The following is a 21654-nucleotide window of genomic DNA, read 5'->3' on the forward strand; positions in this document are numbered from 1 at the left end:
CCCACCCCACCCACCCCCAACGCATTAACATGCAGGCCAGCAAAAGTGAGTTGTAAAATAATAAATATTTTGCAAGTTTATATTTATTTTTACAAGGAAATGTTTGCTGCAGTTTAATTTTCGCCTTTTTGCCCTCAATAATGAATATAAGTTAACAGCATAATAATCATAGTAATTAATGTGAAGGGTGATATTAACACAGAGCTAAAATTGGTTACATGAGTGAAGGGCGAAAGTTTGACTGGGCGAAAATTTCCCAATATACAGTATTTAATAACACAGTTTGAAATACATCTACCTACAGCATTTTAATTTTTCCAGGATCAATTTTTTTTCAGATAAATATAGTGACAATAAAACTTCTGCATGAGCAATGTTTGACTATAATTTTTTCAATAAAAAAAATAATTTCAAAACTAAGAATATTTGCAACCTAGTTAAGAAAAGCATTATGACCCACTTTTCAATTTCCTGTTCCCTCAGTGCCCATTCTTTCCTTTCCATCTCGTCCATCATTCGACGACGTTTGTCGAGTTGTGATACGTCGTTCAGAGGTGGTAGAGTTGCCTCCCATGCTCGCTTAGCTCGTGCACGCTCGATCATTTCAACTTCTGCCAAACCTGCTGGTAATCCTCGCCCTGAAATTAACGGTAATCAATCACTCAAAACTTGCTTATGTCACAGTGACAGGACTTTTTGAAGGGCTATTTTGGCGCTGAAATTTGGTTCCATTCACATTTGAAAATATTTAACTTTAGAAATGATCTTAAATATAGACAAAGAGTTACCCAGTGTTGCATGTTGATTTTTCATTGACATAATCTGATTTGTTCCTAATTGACAGTTAATATCTCAATATTTTTTCTCCAAATATCTGTCAGACAACTTTTCTTAATTTACCAAGAGAAAACATCCTGAATGGTGAACTTTCTAATCATTAGTTATTGACTCAGTTTAGCATGAATTTCCCTGTAGTAGACAATCTTACCGAAGGAGAGTGTAGCCAGGGTGAGGAGTTCTGGGGCCGAACCTGGCCTGACAACATACTCGGGAGTGTAGGGGTCTGTCTGGGCCTCAGAGTCCCGGTAGTCTGTCTGGACCTCAACAGTCCTGGTGAGGGGTGTTGGGGGCCTTTCTACCAGTAGCTGATCTGGACCGGCCAGGGGGTCTTGTCTGTTCAATCAAAACAGTTGTTTGTTTCATATATACATGTTATTATACTTCCTGGTATTAATAAGCTAAAAGGTGATCAAGGTTTTATATTTGAAAACTTATTTGCAAAATATAAAGGAACATGAAGAAATTGGATGTGGATGCTCCCCTGGCAAATGGGAAATATTTCTTCAAACAATTATAAGATTACCAAAGACTTAAAGATTCTGGGCTCTTGAAGCCAACACCATCAGGCTGATTTTATTTTCATGGAAATCAAACTTTGATAAAATAGTTCATATTCACAATTTGTACATGTTAAATTCCATTTCTGGAGAATTATACAGCACTCAAATTTGAACTGGTCTAAATATCCTTCAAAACCATGTAGTCAAATTTATACAGCAGTTATTTCTACTGTCTTACCTTGCAGTAGCCAGCATAACCTCGGGAGGAATCTGCTGTAGGAACGGAATCATTGGTCTGAAATGTTTAAATATTATTTAATAATTTAATTAAAATTAAAAAAAATCACGAAATTAATGAAACAGTAAGGGAACCCTAAGTATCCATACCCACAGGTATAGAAATTGTTCTAGCTATAGTCAGGGAGGTTGGTTCAGGAGAACGTTATGCTATTACAAGTTAGCTAGAATTTCCTGAAACCATAAATGATAAAACTCAATCTGTTCTTGTAGACACACATGTATCTTTTAAATTGAAAATACATTGTTTGAGAAATATAATATCACTTATATTAAATAAAGATTAACTTGGGGCCAAGCAAATATACTGTGAACATTTTCTTGTGCAAGAATGTAAAATCAACAGGTGTGATTTAAAACCAACCAATATAACATATGAAACAGTTGAGGAAATGTTGCTGTAACAAAGAAATAACAAACCTCTTAAAGAATTTGTATCTATTTTTGCCGCCTACTTCTGCATTTGCAAAGTGCTTCGATGGGACAACAACTGATGGATCATAATTAAATCTGAAAATTAAAAAGCGAAAAGAAAAATACAAAAATGTGGTATATAAATATATAATGAAATCATATTTTGGAATTTTTACATGTAGTAAGTATCAGGAATGATTGTACGAACTTCAGCAAATTATTCTTGAATAATAATTACCAGTTCTTTGATCTATATATGCAATTTTGTGTTTTTCATTTTATCATTATTATAATGTTGCATTATGTATTGCTTAATGTCACAACATGAATACATTTTATGCAAACTGATAAACAGTGTTCAAAAAGTAGTTTATATTTTTTTTATAAGAAATCTTTTTTATTGTTGGAAAAAATAAATGGTGTCCGATAAAAAAGGAATTAGCTTTGATTGAAATAGACACATGTAACTGTTAATTTATGTTGGATATAAAACCTGCAATCTGCAATATCTATTATAAGAGATCTGTTTTTTTCCAATTTAATAACACCACAACCGGTTTGTAATGTCTTACGTACGTTGTGTAGCGGACCATGGCATCCCGCTGCTGTTCCCCGTAACCTCTCCATTGACGGGAAATAAATTTTGGGACAGGGTCAGTGACATCCAATCGCATTTGAAAGCGTGGATGATGCCGGAGCTCACTGAACATAGTGGTGTAATTCGGCACACGTTTCTACAAGCATAAATGAAATATTAATCTGTTGTGGCTTATATAAACAGTACTACATTCCTAGTCCCTTCTGTCTATTATCCAGCTTTACGCCAGTCATTGATTTTCTCAACAAATGGGGCAAGTGCAATACAAGATAAGATGAAGGCAGCAATTGAATATGAGAAGGAAAAAAAGTTACCTACTCGATTTCACAAATGCGTTTATTTTTTCATGTTTTTACTCTTTGGAATGCAAAACAATGGTATCCTGTTGGGAAATTTAATATCCAGGAAACAATCTTAAGATGTTCTCATCCCCTTCTCTTGGATTTACTACTATGTTGTTCGGTAGAATACAGTAGCCAAGTCAGTATTTAACAAGTCACCATAAGTGATAACTGAAAAGTGAGGATTTCACACCATATTTTTAAATAATTTAGTTGACATTCGAATACTGTTAATACAGCAGTGTATACTTACGACCCTATCCGTGCCGGTATGGGCTTTAAATGTAGCACGAGCATGATCCCTCTCGCTGGACACAACAAAGTGATTATCTGTAAAAAAAATGAACGTGAACGTCGTTTACATCGCACTGACTTTCTTTGATTAAAATGTCACAGGTTTACAAAGATGACACCATACGTGTGAAAAAACAGATCATAGCATTTACTATTACTTAAATACACATAATGACACTGTTTGTCTGTCGCTGTCATGCTACTTCAATATGTGATATTCATTCCTGCACTCTTTCCAAATTCCGTCAAGTAAGAAGTTTTCGAGCTACACTGTTTTTAGTGTTTATTGCCGATAAATTAGTTTTTACTTTATTTTACCTACCGTATAGATAATCGTGTGTCCTAGCGGCTTGCCGCTTGATAGTTTGTGTCTGTGTTGCCATTTTGATTCCTGTGTAAGGATCCTAAACACTGTATTTATGTTGTTTTTCTTCCCATACAACTTTAGGTTTGTGTCAGTCCTCCATTACTAAAAACAAGATGGCGTCTCCATTTACATTGTCGTCATGGTGATTGCGAGACGAAATTTCCATTAATATTCACTTACTGAGGTATTTAACACGAAGATTTATTTTCATTTTTAATTAAAACGCTAAATCGAAAATAGTTTTGATAATTTACGATGTAATATAAAAAAAACAGTGTTAAAATAATTATACCAAACTAAATTTTAAGCAAAATCCTGGTAAATATTTCCGGAAATGTTACAAATCACAAATTAGAAATAATATTGGCCAAATTTGCACCTACACCGATAAAGTAAAGGATAATGAAATAAAAAATGAATTAACTATTTTTTTCTAGCAATAATAACGAACTGTTCGAACTATGGTGTAAGGGGAGGTCACTCTTATCACCTATAATTTATTAAGCAACTGAATTCCCGCCAGCTTTCCAAATGTGAGACCAGACTCATAGTTCAGCAGTCCAATAAGCAGGTATGTCCAAGTGTTTGAATTTCATATTTTACCTTAGAAAATGTGGCTACATTATTTCGAATTGTTAATAGACTGACAGAAATGTACATAGGCCAGCTGACTGGTTTGACACAGCATGGTGATGATCAGAGGTGGCCGGGTATTAATATTAGTACTTAAGGTGGGTAGGCCTTACAACTGCTATGAAATTTAGCTGATGATGACATTATCGTTAAAGTTAATTAATCATCGTTAGTGGGAAAATCTGCACTTTGGTCTATATTTTAGTTTGAACATTAAAAATCAATATACATAGCCAATAGCCATAGGCATTGCTTGCATCATGTGGCATGGTATTAAAGTTGAAACAATTTTCATTCATATTCAGCTCTAGCTCACAGATTATTGCATTGTTAAATTGGTTTGCTATTGAATGTTAACAGACAAATGCCTGATGAGAAAACAAGTTCAGGTGATGAGGGATGGGGGGCAAGATTGATCATAACGGGTTGTGTGTGGTAAAAAATGGGTGGTGTAGGTGGTTGGGGAGGGCCGGGGGAGGGGGAGGGATAATGAGGTTGAGGGCTGTTGGAGGGATGGGTTGTGTGTTCCTAGTGGTTAAATCTATCCACCAAACTTTTTACAGAAATATAATTTTAACAGTTAACAATATGGAGTATAAATCGACTTGAAAAGAATTGCATTGTACATATGTGTGCTATTTATTTTGAATTGAACATAAAAATTGGCATTGAACCTGCTTTCTGGCAGATTAATTATGTAACATACCAAATTATAATGACCCTGAGCCCAAAATCTTGTAACACATCTTAAAATTCTGCAGGGGTTAAGGTAGCTTTTGAATTCATAAGATCAGAACATTTTAGCACCGTTTTTATGTAATGGTAGGGCGAAAACATTATTCTGTCTTTGATATTTTGTCCACCATGGTTGTTCGGTTCAAGTCTAGGGGAATCTAGGTTTTCTTCCCTGTTTTGAGTGTTTTCTTTGAAGGTGATATTGAAGAGACCAAAATTGATCTGCGGCCCCCATTGCAACATTTGGGATTTTTTCCCCCCTATCATTCCTGTCTTCTTCCTTTTCCATCTATTTTATTTTTCAGGTGGTGTTTCCCTAGGCTCTCGTCATCATATGACCCCGGCTGTTGAGAGGATGTTAAACTCCAAGCAAATAAACTATAGGAAACAAATTGAACGTTGAATTACAGGATAAGGCCAAAAAAAGTTTTGTGTGTTTCCTGTTTCTACAAGATATTGTATTGACAGACAAGGCCATAGTACCAGTGGTCTGGCTTGAAGTACATGTAGGGAGGTGGGCTTATTACAGGACAATTAGATAGCATTTGTAGGCATTTCTGTTTAACTGTTCTAGATATGTATTATCAGGCATGGGCTTACTGCTGAATAAGTAAGATTGATTCCAAATCTTCTCAAATTGTTTCATAAATCCTGAATGAAATGGAAACACAATTACTGTTCTATGTACATTAATACTGACAAATTAATTTATTATACAGAAAATAGGTCTTCAGTTCAAGGCAGACTTGGAATTATTGTCAAACTTGAGACCAGATGGTAACTCAGAGTAAGTAAATCATGGTACAGGTATTTTTGTTTTATTTCTCTGTGTAATATTTGTGTTTTGACAAAAAGAATGCATAAGATATCAGGCAGTTTAGTATATAGTCATTTGGGTTTGAGAATATTTTGAATGCAAATAAAAGAAAACAAATTATAAAATGTAAAATGTCATATTATTAAATATATTTGTTATCTTCTCCAGCTGAAGTATCACAACTGCGGTGAAGAAACCCCTGAATTTCAGTATGTTACACAGATAGTAAGTATTCAGTTCATAGTGACAACCATCTTTTCTAAAAGATGAAACTGCGAGTTGAAGTTTGTTGTCAGAATGATAACTCTTTAATACATATTTTGAGCTCATGCAGGGTCCAGTTGTTCAAAAGGTGTTTAGCTTAATCAGTGATTAGCGCAAATTTTAATTTTTGTATATCTTTAAGACACAACCTCTGAGTTAGTTACAACTTTCCAGATATCAAATATTTAGTAGAGTAAATTTTCATGCACAATTGTGAGGTTTTACCTTGTATATCGACAAAATTATTAAAGGTTGAAAAAATGTCGTTAAGCTGTAATTAAGCTACTCACCCTTTGAACAACTGGCCCCAGGTGCTTGCGAGCTTAATTAGGTGATGGTACAGTTTCTGTGGTTATTTGTGGATAAAACAGCAGCTTTTCTTTTAATTTTCCAACTGGATCATAGGTTATAAAACAATAATATTTTACCCATGTCTTGTTGTAATAGAGGAATACCAGGGCCCGGTTGTTCAAAGCCATTGCTGAGCTAACGATGTCGTTAAACCATGGCCAGCGAGTTGTTAAGATTTAACGACTCGTTAAATAGTCGCTAACTTTAAACATTCTTTTACCCATGATTAAATACTTTTAAACAAGTCGTCAAATATGGCCGCCTTAGTATTAGTAATTGTGCCTCCTCAGAGGAAAAATAGAATTTATAGGCACCAGAAGATCCTGAATGGGGACTTCACTGATGAAGAGTTCAGGCAGCGGTACCGCTTTGGATGGCAGTCCATTTTGTTTGTGTCTGGCCTAATAATACAAGTCTTAACCAGAAGTTCCAGGAGAAATCATGATCCGTTGAGCAGCAGGTAGCCTGCAGCCTGAGGTTTCTTGCAAGTGGCAGCTTCCTGCAAGTTGTTGGAGATCGACACTACAGGTATTTAATTATATAAACATTAAAACTTGGATCTAAAACTTAAAAGTACTTAAAGTACTAATATTGTATATGTATTTTTGTATACTTTAATTTCTCTTTTTTAAATGGCTTTTATTTTTCATCAATACAGCAGTTCTCTCATCTGTTATTACTCTATACTGCATGTTTAACAAGTATAAGAATAAAACTGTATGTACCCAAGTGTTACAATACTTTTTTTATACCAACAGTGCTGTCAAAAACTGTCTTTGTAAACAAATTGCAATAACCAATTTACATTAATCATATCACTTAGATCTGTCAGTTAATTAGCACCTTTGACTGACGCAATGAACTTGAGGTTACACTCCTTTGTTTTAAAAGGAAGTGGCAAGTCACTTTAAGTGTAACAGTATTGACTATATACTTTCTTTGCTGTGGCCAGAAAAAAAGTCTCATTAAATAAAATCTATAAAAGTCTCAATTTGTTTTACTGTAAACAACTTACTTGTCATTTCATTGAAAGGATTGGACAAAAGCACAGTGTCTAGATCAGTCAGGGATGTGTGTGCAGCTCTGTGCCAGTTCAAAGACCATGTACTTAAGTGGCCTTCCCTGGAGGAAAGTCAACGAGGGAAGACAATTTTTTTTTGCCATATCTGGCTTTCCCTCGGTCATTGGGGCAGTGGATGGCACCCACATCAAATTGCAGGATGAGCCATCGTATGTAAACAGGAAAGGATATAAATGTGCAAGGTGTGTGTGATGCTGATGGTAAGTTATCATGTTGTACTCAGCGTTCCTAATTTTTGTTTGTCGCTTAGAACATTGATAAAAAATGACCTATATAACCTAAAGTCTGTTTCAAAAAGTCCATAACTCATCTCACAGACACAGTACTGTTGTCCAAACATAGTTTTTTGTTTATGAAAATAACAAAAAATAAGTAGTCTATAATTGCATTAGTATTGGAAATTGTACAGCTTAATTCATATTAAAAATAAATCAATTAAAAAAATAAAACATAAATGGTTTATTTTATTTTTCAGCTATAGCAATAACATTGGGTTTAAAAAAATCATGATTTCACATTTCAAGAAATAAATGACATTTTACCAAAGACTAAATCACTGTGGAATAATTTCTGTTAATTTTTAAATGGGACACATAAATCATAGGTATCAATATTAAAACTGTTGAACTGTTATATCTTGAATGATTAATTTATTCAAGTGTCACACACATTAACAACTGATATTATTGATTCAAAACAGCTAAAAAGCATTGAAAGAGAACAAATAGTTGTATCAGGTACAGAGTGTTAAAATCAAAATGAGTTATCTGTGACATCTGATTCAGAATATCCATGCAGTCCTACATGTAAACATGCTAATATGTAGCTGCATGTACAGAAAACTTGAGTACATATGTACCGGTAATTGAATCTATCAAATCACATTCAATTACAGGAACACTCTGATGTATAATGAAATAAAATAAATAAAAAACGTAACATTTTCAATTACCCTATTCCTGCACTTTTTTTTGGTATAATGGGGGTGTTTAAAAATCTGTGACTACATAATTCACATGTAAACCTCCTACAGGTATCCTTTTATGAACATTGTTTTATTCTGGCCCTATATTTGATGTAATTTTAATGTTTTGTGTTATGCAAAAGTGATGTGGATCCAGTGAAACAAATATTTGTTCCTTTCATCATAGCAATGATTAAATTCTATCCATGACTTCACTGATAAATAGTTTATGTAATGAATACAATTACTACCAAATATCATTCGTAGCATTTTAATCCTCTTCAATATTTCTTCTTTAATAGGCAAGTTCCTGAACATTAATGCTGCATGGCCTGGCTGTTCACATGATGCCCATGTCTTCAGAAACTCTCAGGTATTGGAGTTTATTATGTACAATACAAATTTATACAAAAGAAAAATAGTTGAAAATATATTTATTTCCCTTTAATATATAAACTCAATATATCTTTTATCGGGTTGATAAATCCAGGTATCGACCCCAGCCAAAGGATATAATTGATTAACAAACAACACAAACAGAGAAAACATTTTACATCTTTATTAAACAGTAATATCAATAACATTATTTACAGCATATTAAAAATGAGCAGCTCCCCCATAGACAAGAGGCCCAAGTGCCTTAGCGGTCACCTGAGTTATATTATAGGTACTGGTAGCTCAATTTCATTATTGAGATGAGATGTGGAAATCAAATTGTAAACAAAGTGAAATACGATACTTGTCATGTCACCACAGGATAAGAACTTTAAAAATTATTCAAATAAATTATTTTGCTATTGAGAAATATAATCTCTATTGTTATTTAGCCAATTTTCCTCTTTGGCCAGCCCCTGGGATAGGTCAGGATCTTAGTTTCTGATACTATTTGATTTCAATTTTATTATAATTATTCCAACCAAGTTTGATTTATTTCTTGCTGAAAATTGACAAAATATATAGTCAGAAGTGTTATTTCCCTATATAAACCAAGGAGAACAATGACCAAAGAGTAATATAACTATCAGTTTATATAATGCATTTCCATCCAAAAAAATATTTAAATCTTGTACCATCTGAGTGCAGAGTTTTTTTAAAATATCAGCCATTTTATACTTTTTGGGCCCCACCCCTTCAGCCCCTGGGGCAAGGACGGATCAAATTATTATCTATATACAGTGTACTGTAATCCCACTGGGAATTTTCAGTGGGGTCACCTTGCATAAATCTCACACGTGTAATCTTAAAAGTGGACTAAAATATAACTATAGGCAAAATATCAATGTTTGATTCCAAAGAATCTATTAAAAGATTTAAACATGTGACACTTGTGACCTTGAAAGTTAAACAAGGACTTTATATTTAACAAACTTGGTAGCCCTTCTTCCCATCATGTAACTGGCAAAATATCATCATCATAGGCCTTTTGGTTACTGACAAGAAGTTGTTTAAAGTAAACAATCAATGCCGGACGTATGCTGCAGGTGAACTAATTGATTTATTGATAACACTTTGACTATTCTCTCTGAAAGTAAAGCATGCTTTGTTTTTAGTTTGATATAAATCAAAGTACTGAAAGAACTGATACAATGCCGACATTGTCCAAATATGAAGATGGATTTTGGAAGTTACAGTTCAAATCACATTCAATCTATGTCAAGGTCATTCATTTAAACTATATTTAAACCCTTCATTCAGGCATGCTTATTGTCAAACATCTTGGACCTAGACCTCTTCCTTATTTGGGAGAGGTTGTTTAAGTATTTGCACATGTTTTACCATCGTGACCTTGAAAACTAATCAAGTTCACTTATTTTACTCAAATCTAAATCAAATATCAAGACCTAACCCTTAAAGAACTTGAAAACAAGCTTTTCAAAGTTTGTTAACCAAAAAAAGTGCATTTAAACTTTGACTCCTAATGACCTTTATTTGACAAAAAAAAAAAGTTTCATGAGAAAGAGTTTTGTATTAATGGTCTACATGAAATACATGAAAGAAAATGATGGCTTTAATGGTTACTTTAAGCTAGACACTGAGTGACATCAGAGAAGATGAATACTGATAGAAATTTGATTATGAATAACATTAAAGAAGTTGTTTTTATTTCAACAGATTTAAGTCATTCATTTATAAACAGTCACATAACAAATGTGAAGTACCCTAGTTGAACATGTTTTAAATTTGTTATCCAGTTTTTCATAAATAAACATGTAGAAGTGACATAATTCTGGTCAAAGTTCAGCCAATCAAAACTCCACAAAGTCATATATACCACTAGTGGTATACAGAAGTATTTATTCAGCCAGATAAAGTTAGCAATTTTATTTTAAATAAAGGTTTTGAATTTATATTTTATTTCTTCAGGTTTGCCTGCAACTTGAGCAGCACCAACATTGGGAGAATGGGGTCCTTTTAGGGGATTCTGCCGACCTTTCCTCCTAACCCCGTAGCTTAACCCCCAGAACGCTCAACAACAGCGTTACAACGTGGCTCACGCAAGGACAAGGAGCATGCACTATTGAAAGGACGTTTGGGAGATGGAAAAGATGCTTCCATGTCTTTCACTCAGAGGTGAGCTTATCTTCTATGATTACTTTTTTTCTGGTTTTGAGCAGTTTTATATTGATAAACCTATGACACTAATTACAAGGACATTATCTTGATTAAGTGAAAATGATTATCATAACCTTGAGAAAATTACACATGATGTGCAGTAGTGTTGGGTATTGTCTCAATGGACATGAGTTGGTCAATCTCACACCAGTAACCATCAAAGTGGATCAAGGGTAAATATATTAAAATGGGCTACATTAATTAAGGAACAAGACGAAATCGCCATCTTTGCTTTGTGATGTAATATTAAAAAGATTTTGTTTATACACTTGATCCCTGTGACCTTGAAAATTGGTGAAGATCATATACAGTATATCAAACTTGGTAGCCTTTCATCTCCGTACATATTGGCTCGATATCATCACTCTGGGTCTTTTGCTTGTTCAGAATTACCATAAGAATGGTTTCCTTTTGATACAGATTTGCATGAAACCTGAGAGGGTGGTGAAGGTGATTGTTGCCTGTGCGGTACTTAACAACATTACCATCACCTTGCAGGAGCCTGTAATGGATGAGGATATCAACCATATGCAAGCTGGGGATGATGTCTATGAAGGACCCCAGGTTGGCCGTACTGTCAGGGACCCCATATCTAGGACTTTTTTTAACTTCTAGTTATATGTCTGATATGTAAGGAAAAATTGGGGGCGCGTGGAGTGCCCCTTCTCCATGAAGGTGAAAGATAGTTAGGGGGCATGCGGAGTGCCCCTACTCCATGAAGGTGAAAGATAGTTAGGGGGCGCGAGGAGTGCCCCTACTCCATGTAGGTGAAAGATAGTTAAGGGGTGCCTGGAGTGCCCCTACTCCATGTAGGTGAAAGATAGTTAGGGGGCGCGCGGAGTGCCCCTACTCCATGTGGGTGAAAGATAGTTGGGGGGCGCGCGGAGTGCCCCTACTCCATGTAGATGAAAGAAAGTTAGGGGGCGTGCGGAGTGCGCCAACTTGATGTAGGTGAAACAACTAACCTTGAATTGCTTTCAAGTTTAGAGGGGACAAATGTGTTGAACAATCCAAACAACCTCTTCTTAAGAACTATAAGTCCAAGACTCCTGATACTTCAGCATGATAGGGCCAAATACAATCAAGTATAAATGACCATAATCCACTTTCAAGGTCACATGATAGACAACTTCCGATGACTAATTTTACGTGTACATATATATATATGTGGATAACAGTCAGGGAAATTTGATTCGTGACTTTGCTTGCTGGGTTACGTGCTATTATGTTAGGTCAAGTGAATGACCTTGACTTATGTTGAAGCTCAAAGATGTCAAATGTTTTAAACATTTCAGACAACTTCTACAAAACCACGAGGCTCTAAATCAGATCAGTTTAAATACTACATATATAATGTATTATTCAAGGTCTCAAGGATCAGATAAGTTTTTAAGATTTTTTTTAAATGTATTGCACACTGAGCCTTCAATTTTGCTATGACATATTCCAGGGGTGTAAAGAGCGAAAGTGAGCGTAACCCCTGGATATGGAGGATGGAGTGGAACCTTCTTGATTATAACTGATGCAGTGGTACCCTTAACCCTTTCGCCACTGTAGACCACAATTGACTCATCCAAATCAATGCATGGAAGAGTTTATTGAAGTTACATAGGGGTGAAAGGGTTAACTTTAAGTGATGTGCTGTATGCTTATATCAGACATAGTCATGCTCAGACTCCAGGCTTAAAGCCATCGGGCCTGTTTAAGGTAGCCCGGGCCAACCCGGGGTTAATAGTCATAACATTTATAAACATTTATTGTTTTAAATACATTCATTATTCACAAAAACAACAATAAAAACATACACTGAGTTCCCTTTTTGTGTTTTTCAATCATTGTCAACTTGTAAAAATCTTAAGTCATTTTTATTTTCTTTCTATGAAAAGTAGCAGGCTGATCTAGCCAGATATATATAGATGGATGTACTGAAAACATACATATTCAAGTGTACTCAAATTCTAGCTCACTGTTTTAATTACAAAAGATCAGCACATGACAAATGTGCACCTACAATATTTGCAAAAGACAAAAATAATAAGAATTTTTTAATAAGTGAAATCAAAATTAAGCACAATATTTTGGGTACAAAAACAGTTTAAATAAGATAACCACCAAATATGTTTGTTTGCAGTATTGTGCCTGTGTTGCTATTTATATGGATATTTAAATATTTTAACCCCAAGAATACGAGTATGCCATGGTTATCGAGCCCTGGGTTACACCTCCAACAAATGTCATCACAATGGGTTGGTTTGCTTATTCTCAGTCATTCACAAGGTTTTCTCATAATTATTAACCCTCGATGAGCTTTGTGTCTATCTGTTGTTCAATGTCCGTTTTCGGTCATCTGTTTACCCTGACCCATGAAATGAATTCACTCTGAACAAGGGCTAGCTACGCCCTTGAATGCTGGTCCATTTAGGACTTTGTACTGGAAGTAAAAAAAAATAAACTTGAAGTGTTCCAAAACATGCGTAGAAACAGAACAAATGGAACGGTGTTTATAAAACCATTTTATAAGATTCATTACAAATTTATAACTTTTGGCTCAAAAAGTTGCTGCTACTAGTATTTCATGTGAGTCGCCCCAGAATACATGTCGGCTACAAGTTTACGGCCAACGTCGGGGACTGATAGTCCGCCAGCAGTCAAAAACCTAACTGCATAAAATAATCACTAGTTCAGGCAATACGACGAATGGATGCACCCATTGAAGTATTTGCTCGTCTTAAGTTCTTCTGCTTCAGCTCTATAAACATAAACTTGTGTGGTTTTTGATACCCAAAAATATCAACCCCTATCCAAAAAGAAGCATTTGCGCGAATCGTACCAAGTCCTCTAACTCAGTATGACTCCCAAGTCTACTGTAGACGTCCCCAATCATTACTTGCTTTTTATTAAAGTTCAAGGGACCATATACAATTCTGTATTGGTATTTAAATGAAGGTAAGAAAATATCTCTGTGATATCCAAAATCAACGTAGGTGTTTTAGAATTAATAAAAACGTCCTTATTTGAGTTCATTGTCCTGTACTTTACTAGTGAATACACATTGAGCACAGTACGATGACTAAAATACGCAATCAACAAGGAGAAGCGCAAATAGAATCTTACGTGACGTTATCATCAGTCGTAACGGGGTCTGGCTACGTTGTATCTATTCCGTCTTTTCGTATTGCAGAGTTATCTGCTCTTGTGAGCAGGTATTGATTGTTACGTCATTGGTTTGTGATAGTAATGTCATCAATTTTTGAGAAAACGACGTAATTTTCTCACACACAAACCAATGACGTAACAATCAATACGGAATACGGTTTACTCTCAAAGTAGTGACTTTCAAAAACTAGTCATGGATTGATGTTTTATCGTAGCGCTTTTGTCTCCATCACATTCAACACAATTCATTACAACAGTGCAAGATAATCAATCAGAATTGATTGCTATAAACACTTATCTTTTTCGAGGCAGTTGGAAGAAAATGAACAGCAGTTTGGTAAATGTACAATTAGCATATACCCCGCCCCCCTCCTCTCAAAAAAAAGATATAAAACAATGGGAACTTAAACCTTAAACACGTGAATATTTTCCACTCCAGAACTATACGTGCCTTTCCGTTATAAACCTGCTGTTTAAGAGTAATTGAAAACAACCATATTGGCGTGTTGCCGCCTGTCAGAACTTCTACCCTTGAAAACACGACAAAAAACAAACTCTTCTGCCATTTTGCAAACCAAATGTGTAAACTAGATCATGAACCAAACGAAGCTACCAAGAACAAAATAAATACAATCTGTTTAATTTGTTTTGGACTTGAATATATATAATGTATCTATTTATGACGTATGAAGAATGATTCCGTTACAATTTATTCATAAATGTTTAAAAGATGCATTATAATCCTTCATTATGCATCCTTTTTTTAATGACCACCTCCGTGTAGAATACGTACGGCTTGTGATCAGAATTAGCAAACGCATACGCCTCTAATCTGCTGAAGTATTGATCAATAATCATCTGTTTTTCCTCTTCCGATCTGGAAAGGGAAAGCCCATCATACAGCGAGTGATGCAGCCAGGGGTAGATAGAAGCAACTATTGCACGGGAATACTCCAGCTTCTCCGTCTCGCCTGTCACATTTTGAAATCATAAACATAGAACTAATTAAGCATTTTTTCATTGATGATTATGCAGACATTTGGATAAAATATTAAAGAAGGAACGATATCTTGAAAACGAATAACAAGAGTTTCCAAAAAAACAAGCATATTATATTTCATCAAAATAATCTGTCATTGTTCAAACTGTCCTTTTTCTTTTTGGAGCAATCGGCTTTGCTTTCTTTTTTTCATTTCATTTTTGTTATGATTTGAACACTGTTGAATTAGCAATTTTCTGATCGCCAGAAGAAGAATGCTGCCTATCGCTTATTACATTACTCATCCATTTATCACTATATTGTTATACTAGGTAGCTACATTACTTATCCATTTGTCACTATATTGTTATACTAGTTAGCTACCTTACTCATCCATTTGTCACTATATTGTTATACTAGTTAGCTACATTACTTATCCATTTGTCACTATATTGTTATACTAGTTAGCACAAGATAGTTTTCTGTCAACAGAAACATGCAGTGATGTCTGCATAATTAGGGCATTTTATTCAAGGATGATAAAACGTAATCGTATCGTGTGTGACCTATATGAATACTTCATGACGTCAAAGCCAAACTCTTGAGATGTTACCTCCTTTACATTTTTGAACCATTACTTAGAACACACTGTCCAGCGAAAACGATACCGCTGTGCTTGTTTTCTAAGAATTCAAGATTGTATACAGCCACATAATAACTTAGTAAGTTAGCGCTACGTCATTCGAGGAGTAACAATCAAGTTTCTGACAAAAGAAATAAATATGTAATTTCCTGAGCCAAAATTAACGTTTCATTATGCAGTTGCCATATCCATTGAAATAGTTAACGTTATTTTATATTACTCACCTTTGTCGATAATATTAAAAGTCGGGTGTTTTAGAAAGTGTTTAAATGATTTCACAGACACTAGGTCCTGTCCGAGTTCCCCTACTTCCGGTAAATCACTGGTAAACGGCTCCTTAAAATCAGCTGGCGTTCTGAGATGGTGGCCGTGATAGTTTGTTGCAAGATATTCCTCCTGTGAATATATTTATATAATCAATATTTATCAATAACAATATACAGTCATGATATTGTTTATTTCGTTTTGTTATTGCAAATTATATGATTGGTTAAGAATTTTTGTTTATAATTCAAAACTACCCTCTGATATGCTTGGTCACATAGATAACGCGCATCTTTACCGGATATGGCATTCTTTTGTTGTTTAAATCGCCCTTTAAAAACAAAAAAGGAATTCGTTACCGGGAATGCACGATTTAAGACACATATTGACGCACATGTGTTAAATCATAAAGAACAAAATAATAAACTTACTAGAAGTACGAGGTAACTTAAGGCTGCACCTATTAAAAGTTTCAGTTTGTCGACGCAGAAATAAAAACAAAGAAAATAGCTCACTGTACTACATAGCTATTTAGTTTATGTATGTTTGTATTGATCTTAGGAAGGATAAACTAAAAAGAAAACTTGTATGCATGTTTTTTCATAACCTGGTGTTATACCGTCTTTTACGTTACGTATTTTCCTTTAAATTTACCAAAAAAAATTGTCTTCATTCCTTAATTAGGTGAACGATAATATCAAACTGTATTAGACCACAAACATTTGGACGAGCAATTACAGAATGAGATGTTAGTACCAACATATATGTGGAAGTAATAATTGATAAAATATTCATATTGAGCTCAGAAAACTGATGCAATGACGCAATTAACGGACACAAGCGTTTATTTTACAGTAAAATTGAATTATTGGAGAGAAAGAAAAAAAAAATCATATTAAAATCTACGATATGTATTTTACTTTTTCTGATAGAGAAACACATGGTTTTGACATCGTGTTTTGTTTTACTTTCTGGATATTTAACTCATTATTTAGATGTCGTCTCGAACTTGCTCACTGTTATTTTGACATATTTATGTTTTATTTCGATGATATCATGTTACACATCTATTATCTTCAGATCAAGAATTTTTTCAGGGGGTGTCACTATTCCGGATTTCCAGTTTATTTTGCGACAAATGCTGTTTGAACCATATGTCATGTTGCACAAAATTAAGTTAGATACTGGTCTAGGCTCTTTATTTTTTCTTGGGTCTATATCTAAATATTTCTTGATTTTCTTCTTTTATTGTTTATAAGTAAAATGCCCGACTGGAATGAATAATTAATCGATTAATTCAATTTTGGTAATTCATTTATTTCAATTTTGAATTGTCCTTCTTGCAAACGTAACACATGTGCCCGGTGGCTACTACGGACCATCGACCATACCGGTACAAAGTCTGCATCATGGTTCGCTGAACCATTTAATTGATGCTGGGGTGTGGTATCAATTAGTGTCAACACCGAGTTTAAACCTATTAGAGTGGAATGGGAGGGTGTGTGACTTAGACTGTGTAATACACAACTATAGAATCACCAGTCAAGAACAAAAAAACACCATTTTTTAATAGGATCAATTCACACAATAATTGCAGCATATATACGCGCACTGAAACAAATTAAGTGCAGGACAGGGGCGTGTCACGTGCTCTGGTGACCCCCCCCCCCCCCCCCGCCCTTGGATCCGCCTCTGATATTGATCACATCTCTGTAAGTGTCAACACGTGAGAAAACGACAAGACCAAAGGATATTTAAATATATTATTATTGCCTTCTAGAATCTAAGCTTTAAATCAAATAAAGAATGTTAATCTTATTAACTTCAACTTAAACAAGTGTGTATCAATAGTCATGTATCGTTTTCATTCATTGTTGCTAAATCAATAAATTCAGAAATAGGCTTCATCTTCAACAAAATAAGAACAATTTTAATGCAATGATGGCAAATGAACATTTTTATGATATTCACCACTTAAGTATATATGTTTGCTGTTATATTTTGGCACTTTAAGAACAAAAAAAAAATACTTTCATCAATCTGTGAAAAGTAGTACCGATACATGACAGCATTTCTTTTGATGTATATTTGTAAGTTTTTAAATACAAATAAAAAATAAACAAAAGGGGGAAAAGGCAAAGTTAAATCAAATAATAAATATATAACACTTGTAAATAAGTATATTTATGTGTAACCACAAACCTGGGTTATTACACCTTCTCTTGCCATGTCAGACAAGAAACTAAACAGAAGTCTGGTTCCGTTTTCTACGTGTGACGCATCGTTGTTTTCCTCGTCGGATGACAAATTCATGGTAACAATAAAACCACCTGAAACATTGACATAATTTTTTAAAACTTTAAAGCTTGAATTGATTAAAATAATATCCATAGGCAATATGAATACAATTAGGAATCGTGTATATTTCTCGTACTTTATGTTTTGATTTCATATCCATATTGCCTGGAATTTTACTTAAACACTGTCAATGTGTTATCATCGATATAAGTACATGTTAAATGTATAGCAAATGCAATCTGCTCAAATAGTTTCACGGTGGGCGGTTCCTTTGACTGATTAAACATAAAAACAATTATTTGAAAACTGCGATGGTTTCATGAAGAAATACAAACGCGCTGAATGTTTGGAAGCCACTAGGCAGTAGGCCAGTACCTTTATACTATACAAAAACATCACGATTGGTTATTACACAAATCTTCCCTAAACTAAAACGTTACCCAGTTTTAAATGCCACGACAAGTGTTACCTGAAAATATAAAGTTGTGCGTATAACACATGTTTGATTTTGTTTCCATACTTCAAGTTAAATCTCACGTTTCCATACTTCAAGTTAAATCTCACGTTTCCATACTTCAAGTTAAATATCACGTTTTCATACTTCAAGTTAAATCTCACGTTTCCATACTTCAAGTTAGATCTCACGTTTCCATACTTTAAGTTAAATCTCACATTTCCATACTTCAAGTTAAATATCACATTTCCATACTTCAAGTTAAATCTCACGTTTCCATACTTCAAGTTAAATCTCACGTTTCCATACTTCAAGTTAAATTTCACGTTTTCATACTTCAAGTTAAATCTCACGTTTCCATACTTCAAGTTAGATCTCACGTTTCCATACTTAAAGTTAAATCTCACATTTCCATTTCTTAAGTTAAATCTCACGTTTCGAGTGCTGTTGAATATGGTAAAAATCGATGGTTCTGTCATTCTATCATACCGCCACTACATGTGTGGAAAAAATGGAATATAAATGTACCATGTACCAGTATGTATATATTGATTATGATGATGTCCAATGCCTTTTGCTACACTCTGACTGGTTTGACTCGCCCTCACCTGGTCACTATTTCTACTAAAGCCTTTCCTTTTACTGATGAATGTAATAAGAGTTTCCTAAGATTTGGTAAATGTATTTGATCATGATTAAATAAAAAATCATTGTAATATTTTCACTTTTCTATATCTAAAAGTACTTTTTTTACGGATGTCCTCTGATTATCCTTGTTCCATCCTTTGTTTCCACGGCGTGGTATTTTGTCTATGTAGTTACGATTTACAAAAAATAAGACAACAAACGTCTCATACCAGGTTTTAGTTCACGTCCCCTTGAGATCACAAAAGCCCTCCAGTCAGCTTTCCCTTGTTCTCTAATCAAACGCGCTTCGTTTTCATCAGCCTCAGTCATGAATATGCCTTTTTTGATTCGACAAGCCCTAAAAATAATTGATAACATGCATTTACCATCTGCTATTAGAAAGTCAAATACCCTTGCAAAATTCAAGAGGGACATCAAAACTCACCTCTTCACGTCTGCATTTTAGGCTCTGCGCAAAGTCGTCATGTAAATGTGCACATTGCGATGATTATGTATAAAAGTGATTGTAAGCCTTTGTATTTGTTTCACAATTATAACTAATACTATTAGCCATATGTTGTAAAGCGCTTTATAGTAATTTTACAAATTATATAGGGCGCTATATAAATGTTGTATATTATTATTATTATTATTATTAAAGAACCAATTGTTTCATATAAACTGGTATTGCTTTAAATGATTGTTTTGGTAAAGTTTTAAAGTAGCGTTTTATATTCGACGAGCATTAGGAATTCTGCATACTCCAGTGATGACAATTATAACACATAATCCATTGTCTATGACTGCATCGAAGCAACGATACAACCATATGGCTTTTCTACAGAAAAATATCAGTATATATAATAATGATATGTCAGGAAAGTTTTCAACGTCACCCACAGTCTATCACTGCAGGAAACAACAATAAAATCACCAAACTGGCTTGCCACAAAATATACATCCTTTCTCGGTATTTATTATTAAGAAATACGACTTACTCCTAACTGTGAAAAACACTCTAAAAATCAAAAAAAAAATCATCTTTTGATATGATAAATTCCAAGAAACGAAACATTTCTTCTTAGAAAAGCATCTATTTTAATGATTTTATTGTTGTGCATAATAATATTCACAATTATGGCAAGTATTTCATGTTGGAGCCATGCAGCATTATGTTAATACCAGACAGCATAATAGAGCATTGATTGGAATCACATTATTACACCACACCGAGAAATATACAACAAATACGATTTCCCGAATGTCATTTAATTGGTTCACCTAAAAGTTAAGCATTTAATTTGAGACGAAAGCACAGTGTCTAATGGGATAATAAAAATTACTGAGCTAAAATGTGTTGCCGAAATAAATTATAACTGGTTTTCGTGACCGTCAATAAATAATCTGATGCATACTGTTTCGACAAATAATGTGTAGCTACAGAGGAAATCGCCAGGTCCAAAGAATGATTAGGAAGACACTGTTCGTACATTGTCCTGGGTACTATCACTGGATAGACATTACTGCGGAGATTTGGTTCGTCGCCTGAATTACAAGATATTAGGCTAGCATTAACTTCAACATCAACAAATGAAGTCGTCAATATCGTTTTGTAAATGTTCTCTAATGCTTACAGTGAGAAAAGTCAACGTAAAACTCGTTTTAAAAGATTACAGCAGTGTTGGTTGCACCTGTGGTAGATCGTATGTAAATATATCGCGTCATTTTTATCAACTACGATAAAAACTGGATCGGGTAATTCACTAGTTTTCGAAAAGCAGCAATAGTAAACATTTGTAATATTCTTTAGCAAAAGCACATTGTCCGTTATGCCAAAACAATTATGATGCTTTTGCTCAGTTTCTATCCTTTGACTAACACGATATTAGATTAGTATTCATTTATCAAAGTTGTAATATGGTTTGCATATCATAATGTCCATACATTATATTAGGTTATAAATATGAAAAAGGCACTTTAAAGTAGACGCGCTTCTTAAAATGATAAAATGATAATAGTAAATAATGCAAAAGAATATGAAAATAATGATGTTTTTTCAGACGACAGTTTAAGATAGTGCCAATATTGAAAAGAATCTTTTAGCCTAAATTTTGTCCATATTGT

General features: G+C 34.2%; 2 protein-coding genes and 1 long non-coding RNA gene across 4 annotated transcripts in view; 1 reads left to right on the forward strand and 2 right to left on the reverse strand.

The window, feature by feature from the left end:
* Positions 1-3782, reverse strand: part of LOC110462123 (cilia- and flagella-associated protein 91-like) — an 18225-nt gene extending 14443 nt beyond the window's left edge. For both annotated transcript variants that reach the window (XM_021515962.1, XM_021515961.1), the window contains exons 1-7: positions 3607-3782; positions 3244-3320; positions 2628-2785; positions 2058-2147; positions 1579-1635; positions 989-1173; positions 461-638 (exon numbers count right to left, since the gene is read on the reverse strand). In XM_021515962.1, coding sequence (XP_021371637.1) covers positions 461-638; positions 989-1173; positions 1579-1635; positions 2058-2147; positions 2628-2785; positions 3244-3320; positions 3607-3667 — 806 coding nt within the window. In that variant the 5' untranslated portion in view covers positions 3668-3782. The remainder of the gene's footprint in view (positions 1-460; positions 639-988; positions 1174-1578; positions 1636-2057; positions 2148-2627; positions 2786-3243; positions 3321-3606) is intronic.
* A 3716-nt stretch (positions 3783-7498) lies between these two features.
* On the forward strand, positions 7499-12914 carry LOC110462133. Its single transcript, XR_002464236.1, has 4 exons — positions 7499-7732; positions 8799-8869; positions 10861-11067; positions 11530-12914. It is a non-coding gene; the product is annotated as an uncharacterized LOC110462133 (long non-coding RNA).
* Positions 12915-15000: 2086 nt separating this feature from the next.
* Positions 15001-19860, reverse strand: LOC110462117. The gene is made up of 4 exons (XM_021515951.1): positions 19761-19860; positions 18354-18481; positions 16112-16283; positions 15001-15236 (listed from the first exon to the last, which is right to left on the reverse strand). Exons 1-4 carry the CDS (start codon positions 19858-19860, stop codon positions 15001-15003), a joined length of 636 nt encoding a protein of 211 aa, XP_021371626.1.
* Between the last annotated feature and the right edge of the window lie 1794 nt (positions 19861-21654).

This window comes from Mizuhopecten yessoensis, unplaced genomic scaffold (genome assembly GCF_002113885.1).
Source record: "Mizuhopecten yessoensis strain PY_sf001 unplaced genomic scaffold, ASM211388v2 scaffold10751, whole genome shotgun sequence".
Taxonomy (NCBI): domain Eukaryota; kingdom Metazoa; phylum Mollusca; class Bivalvia; order Pectinida; family Pectinidae; genus Mizuhopecten; species Mizuhopecten yessoensis.

What these genes read in the sequence shown, in the direction of transcription:
- LOC110462117 (XM_021515951.1), bottom strand. Translation starts at nt 19,860, where the DNA reads ATGACTGAGGCTGATGAAAACGAAGCGCGTTTGATTAGAGAACAAGGG. An exon ending in GGGACGTGAACTAAAACCTG is followed by an intron (nt 18,482 to 19,760) that starts GTATGAGACGTT and finishes TCAATGTTTCAG; the next exon opens with GTGGTTTTATTGTTACCATG. An exon ending in GAGAAGGTGTAATAACCCAG is followed by an intron (nt 16,284 to 18,353) that starts GTTTGTGGTTAC and finishes ATATATTCACAG; the next exon opens with GAGGAATATCTTGCAACAAA.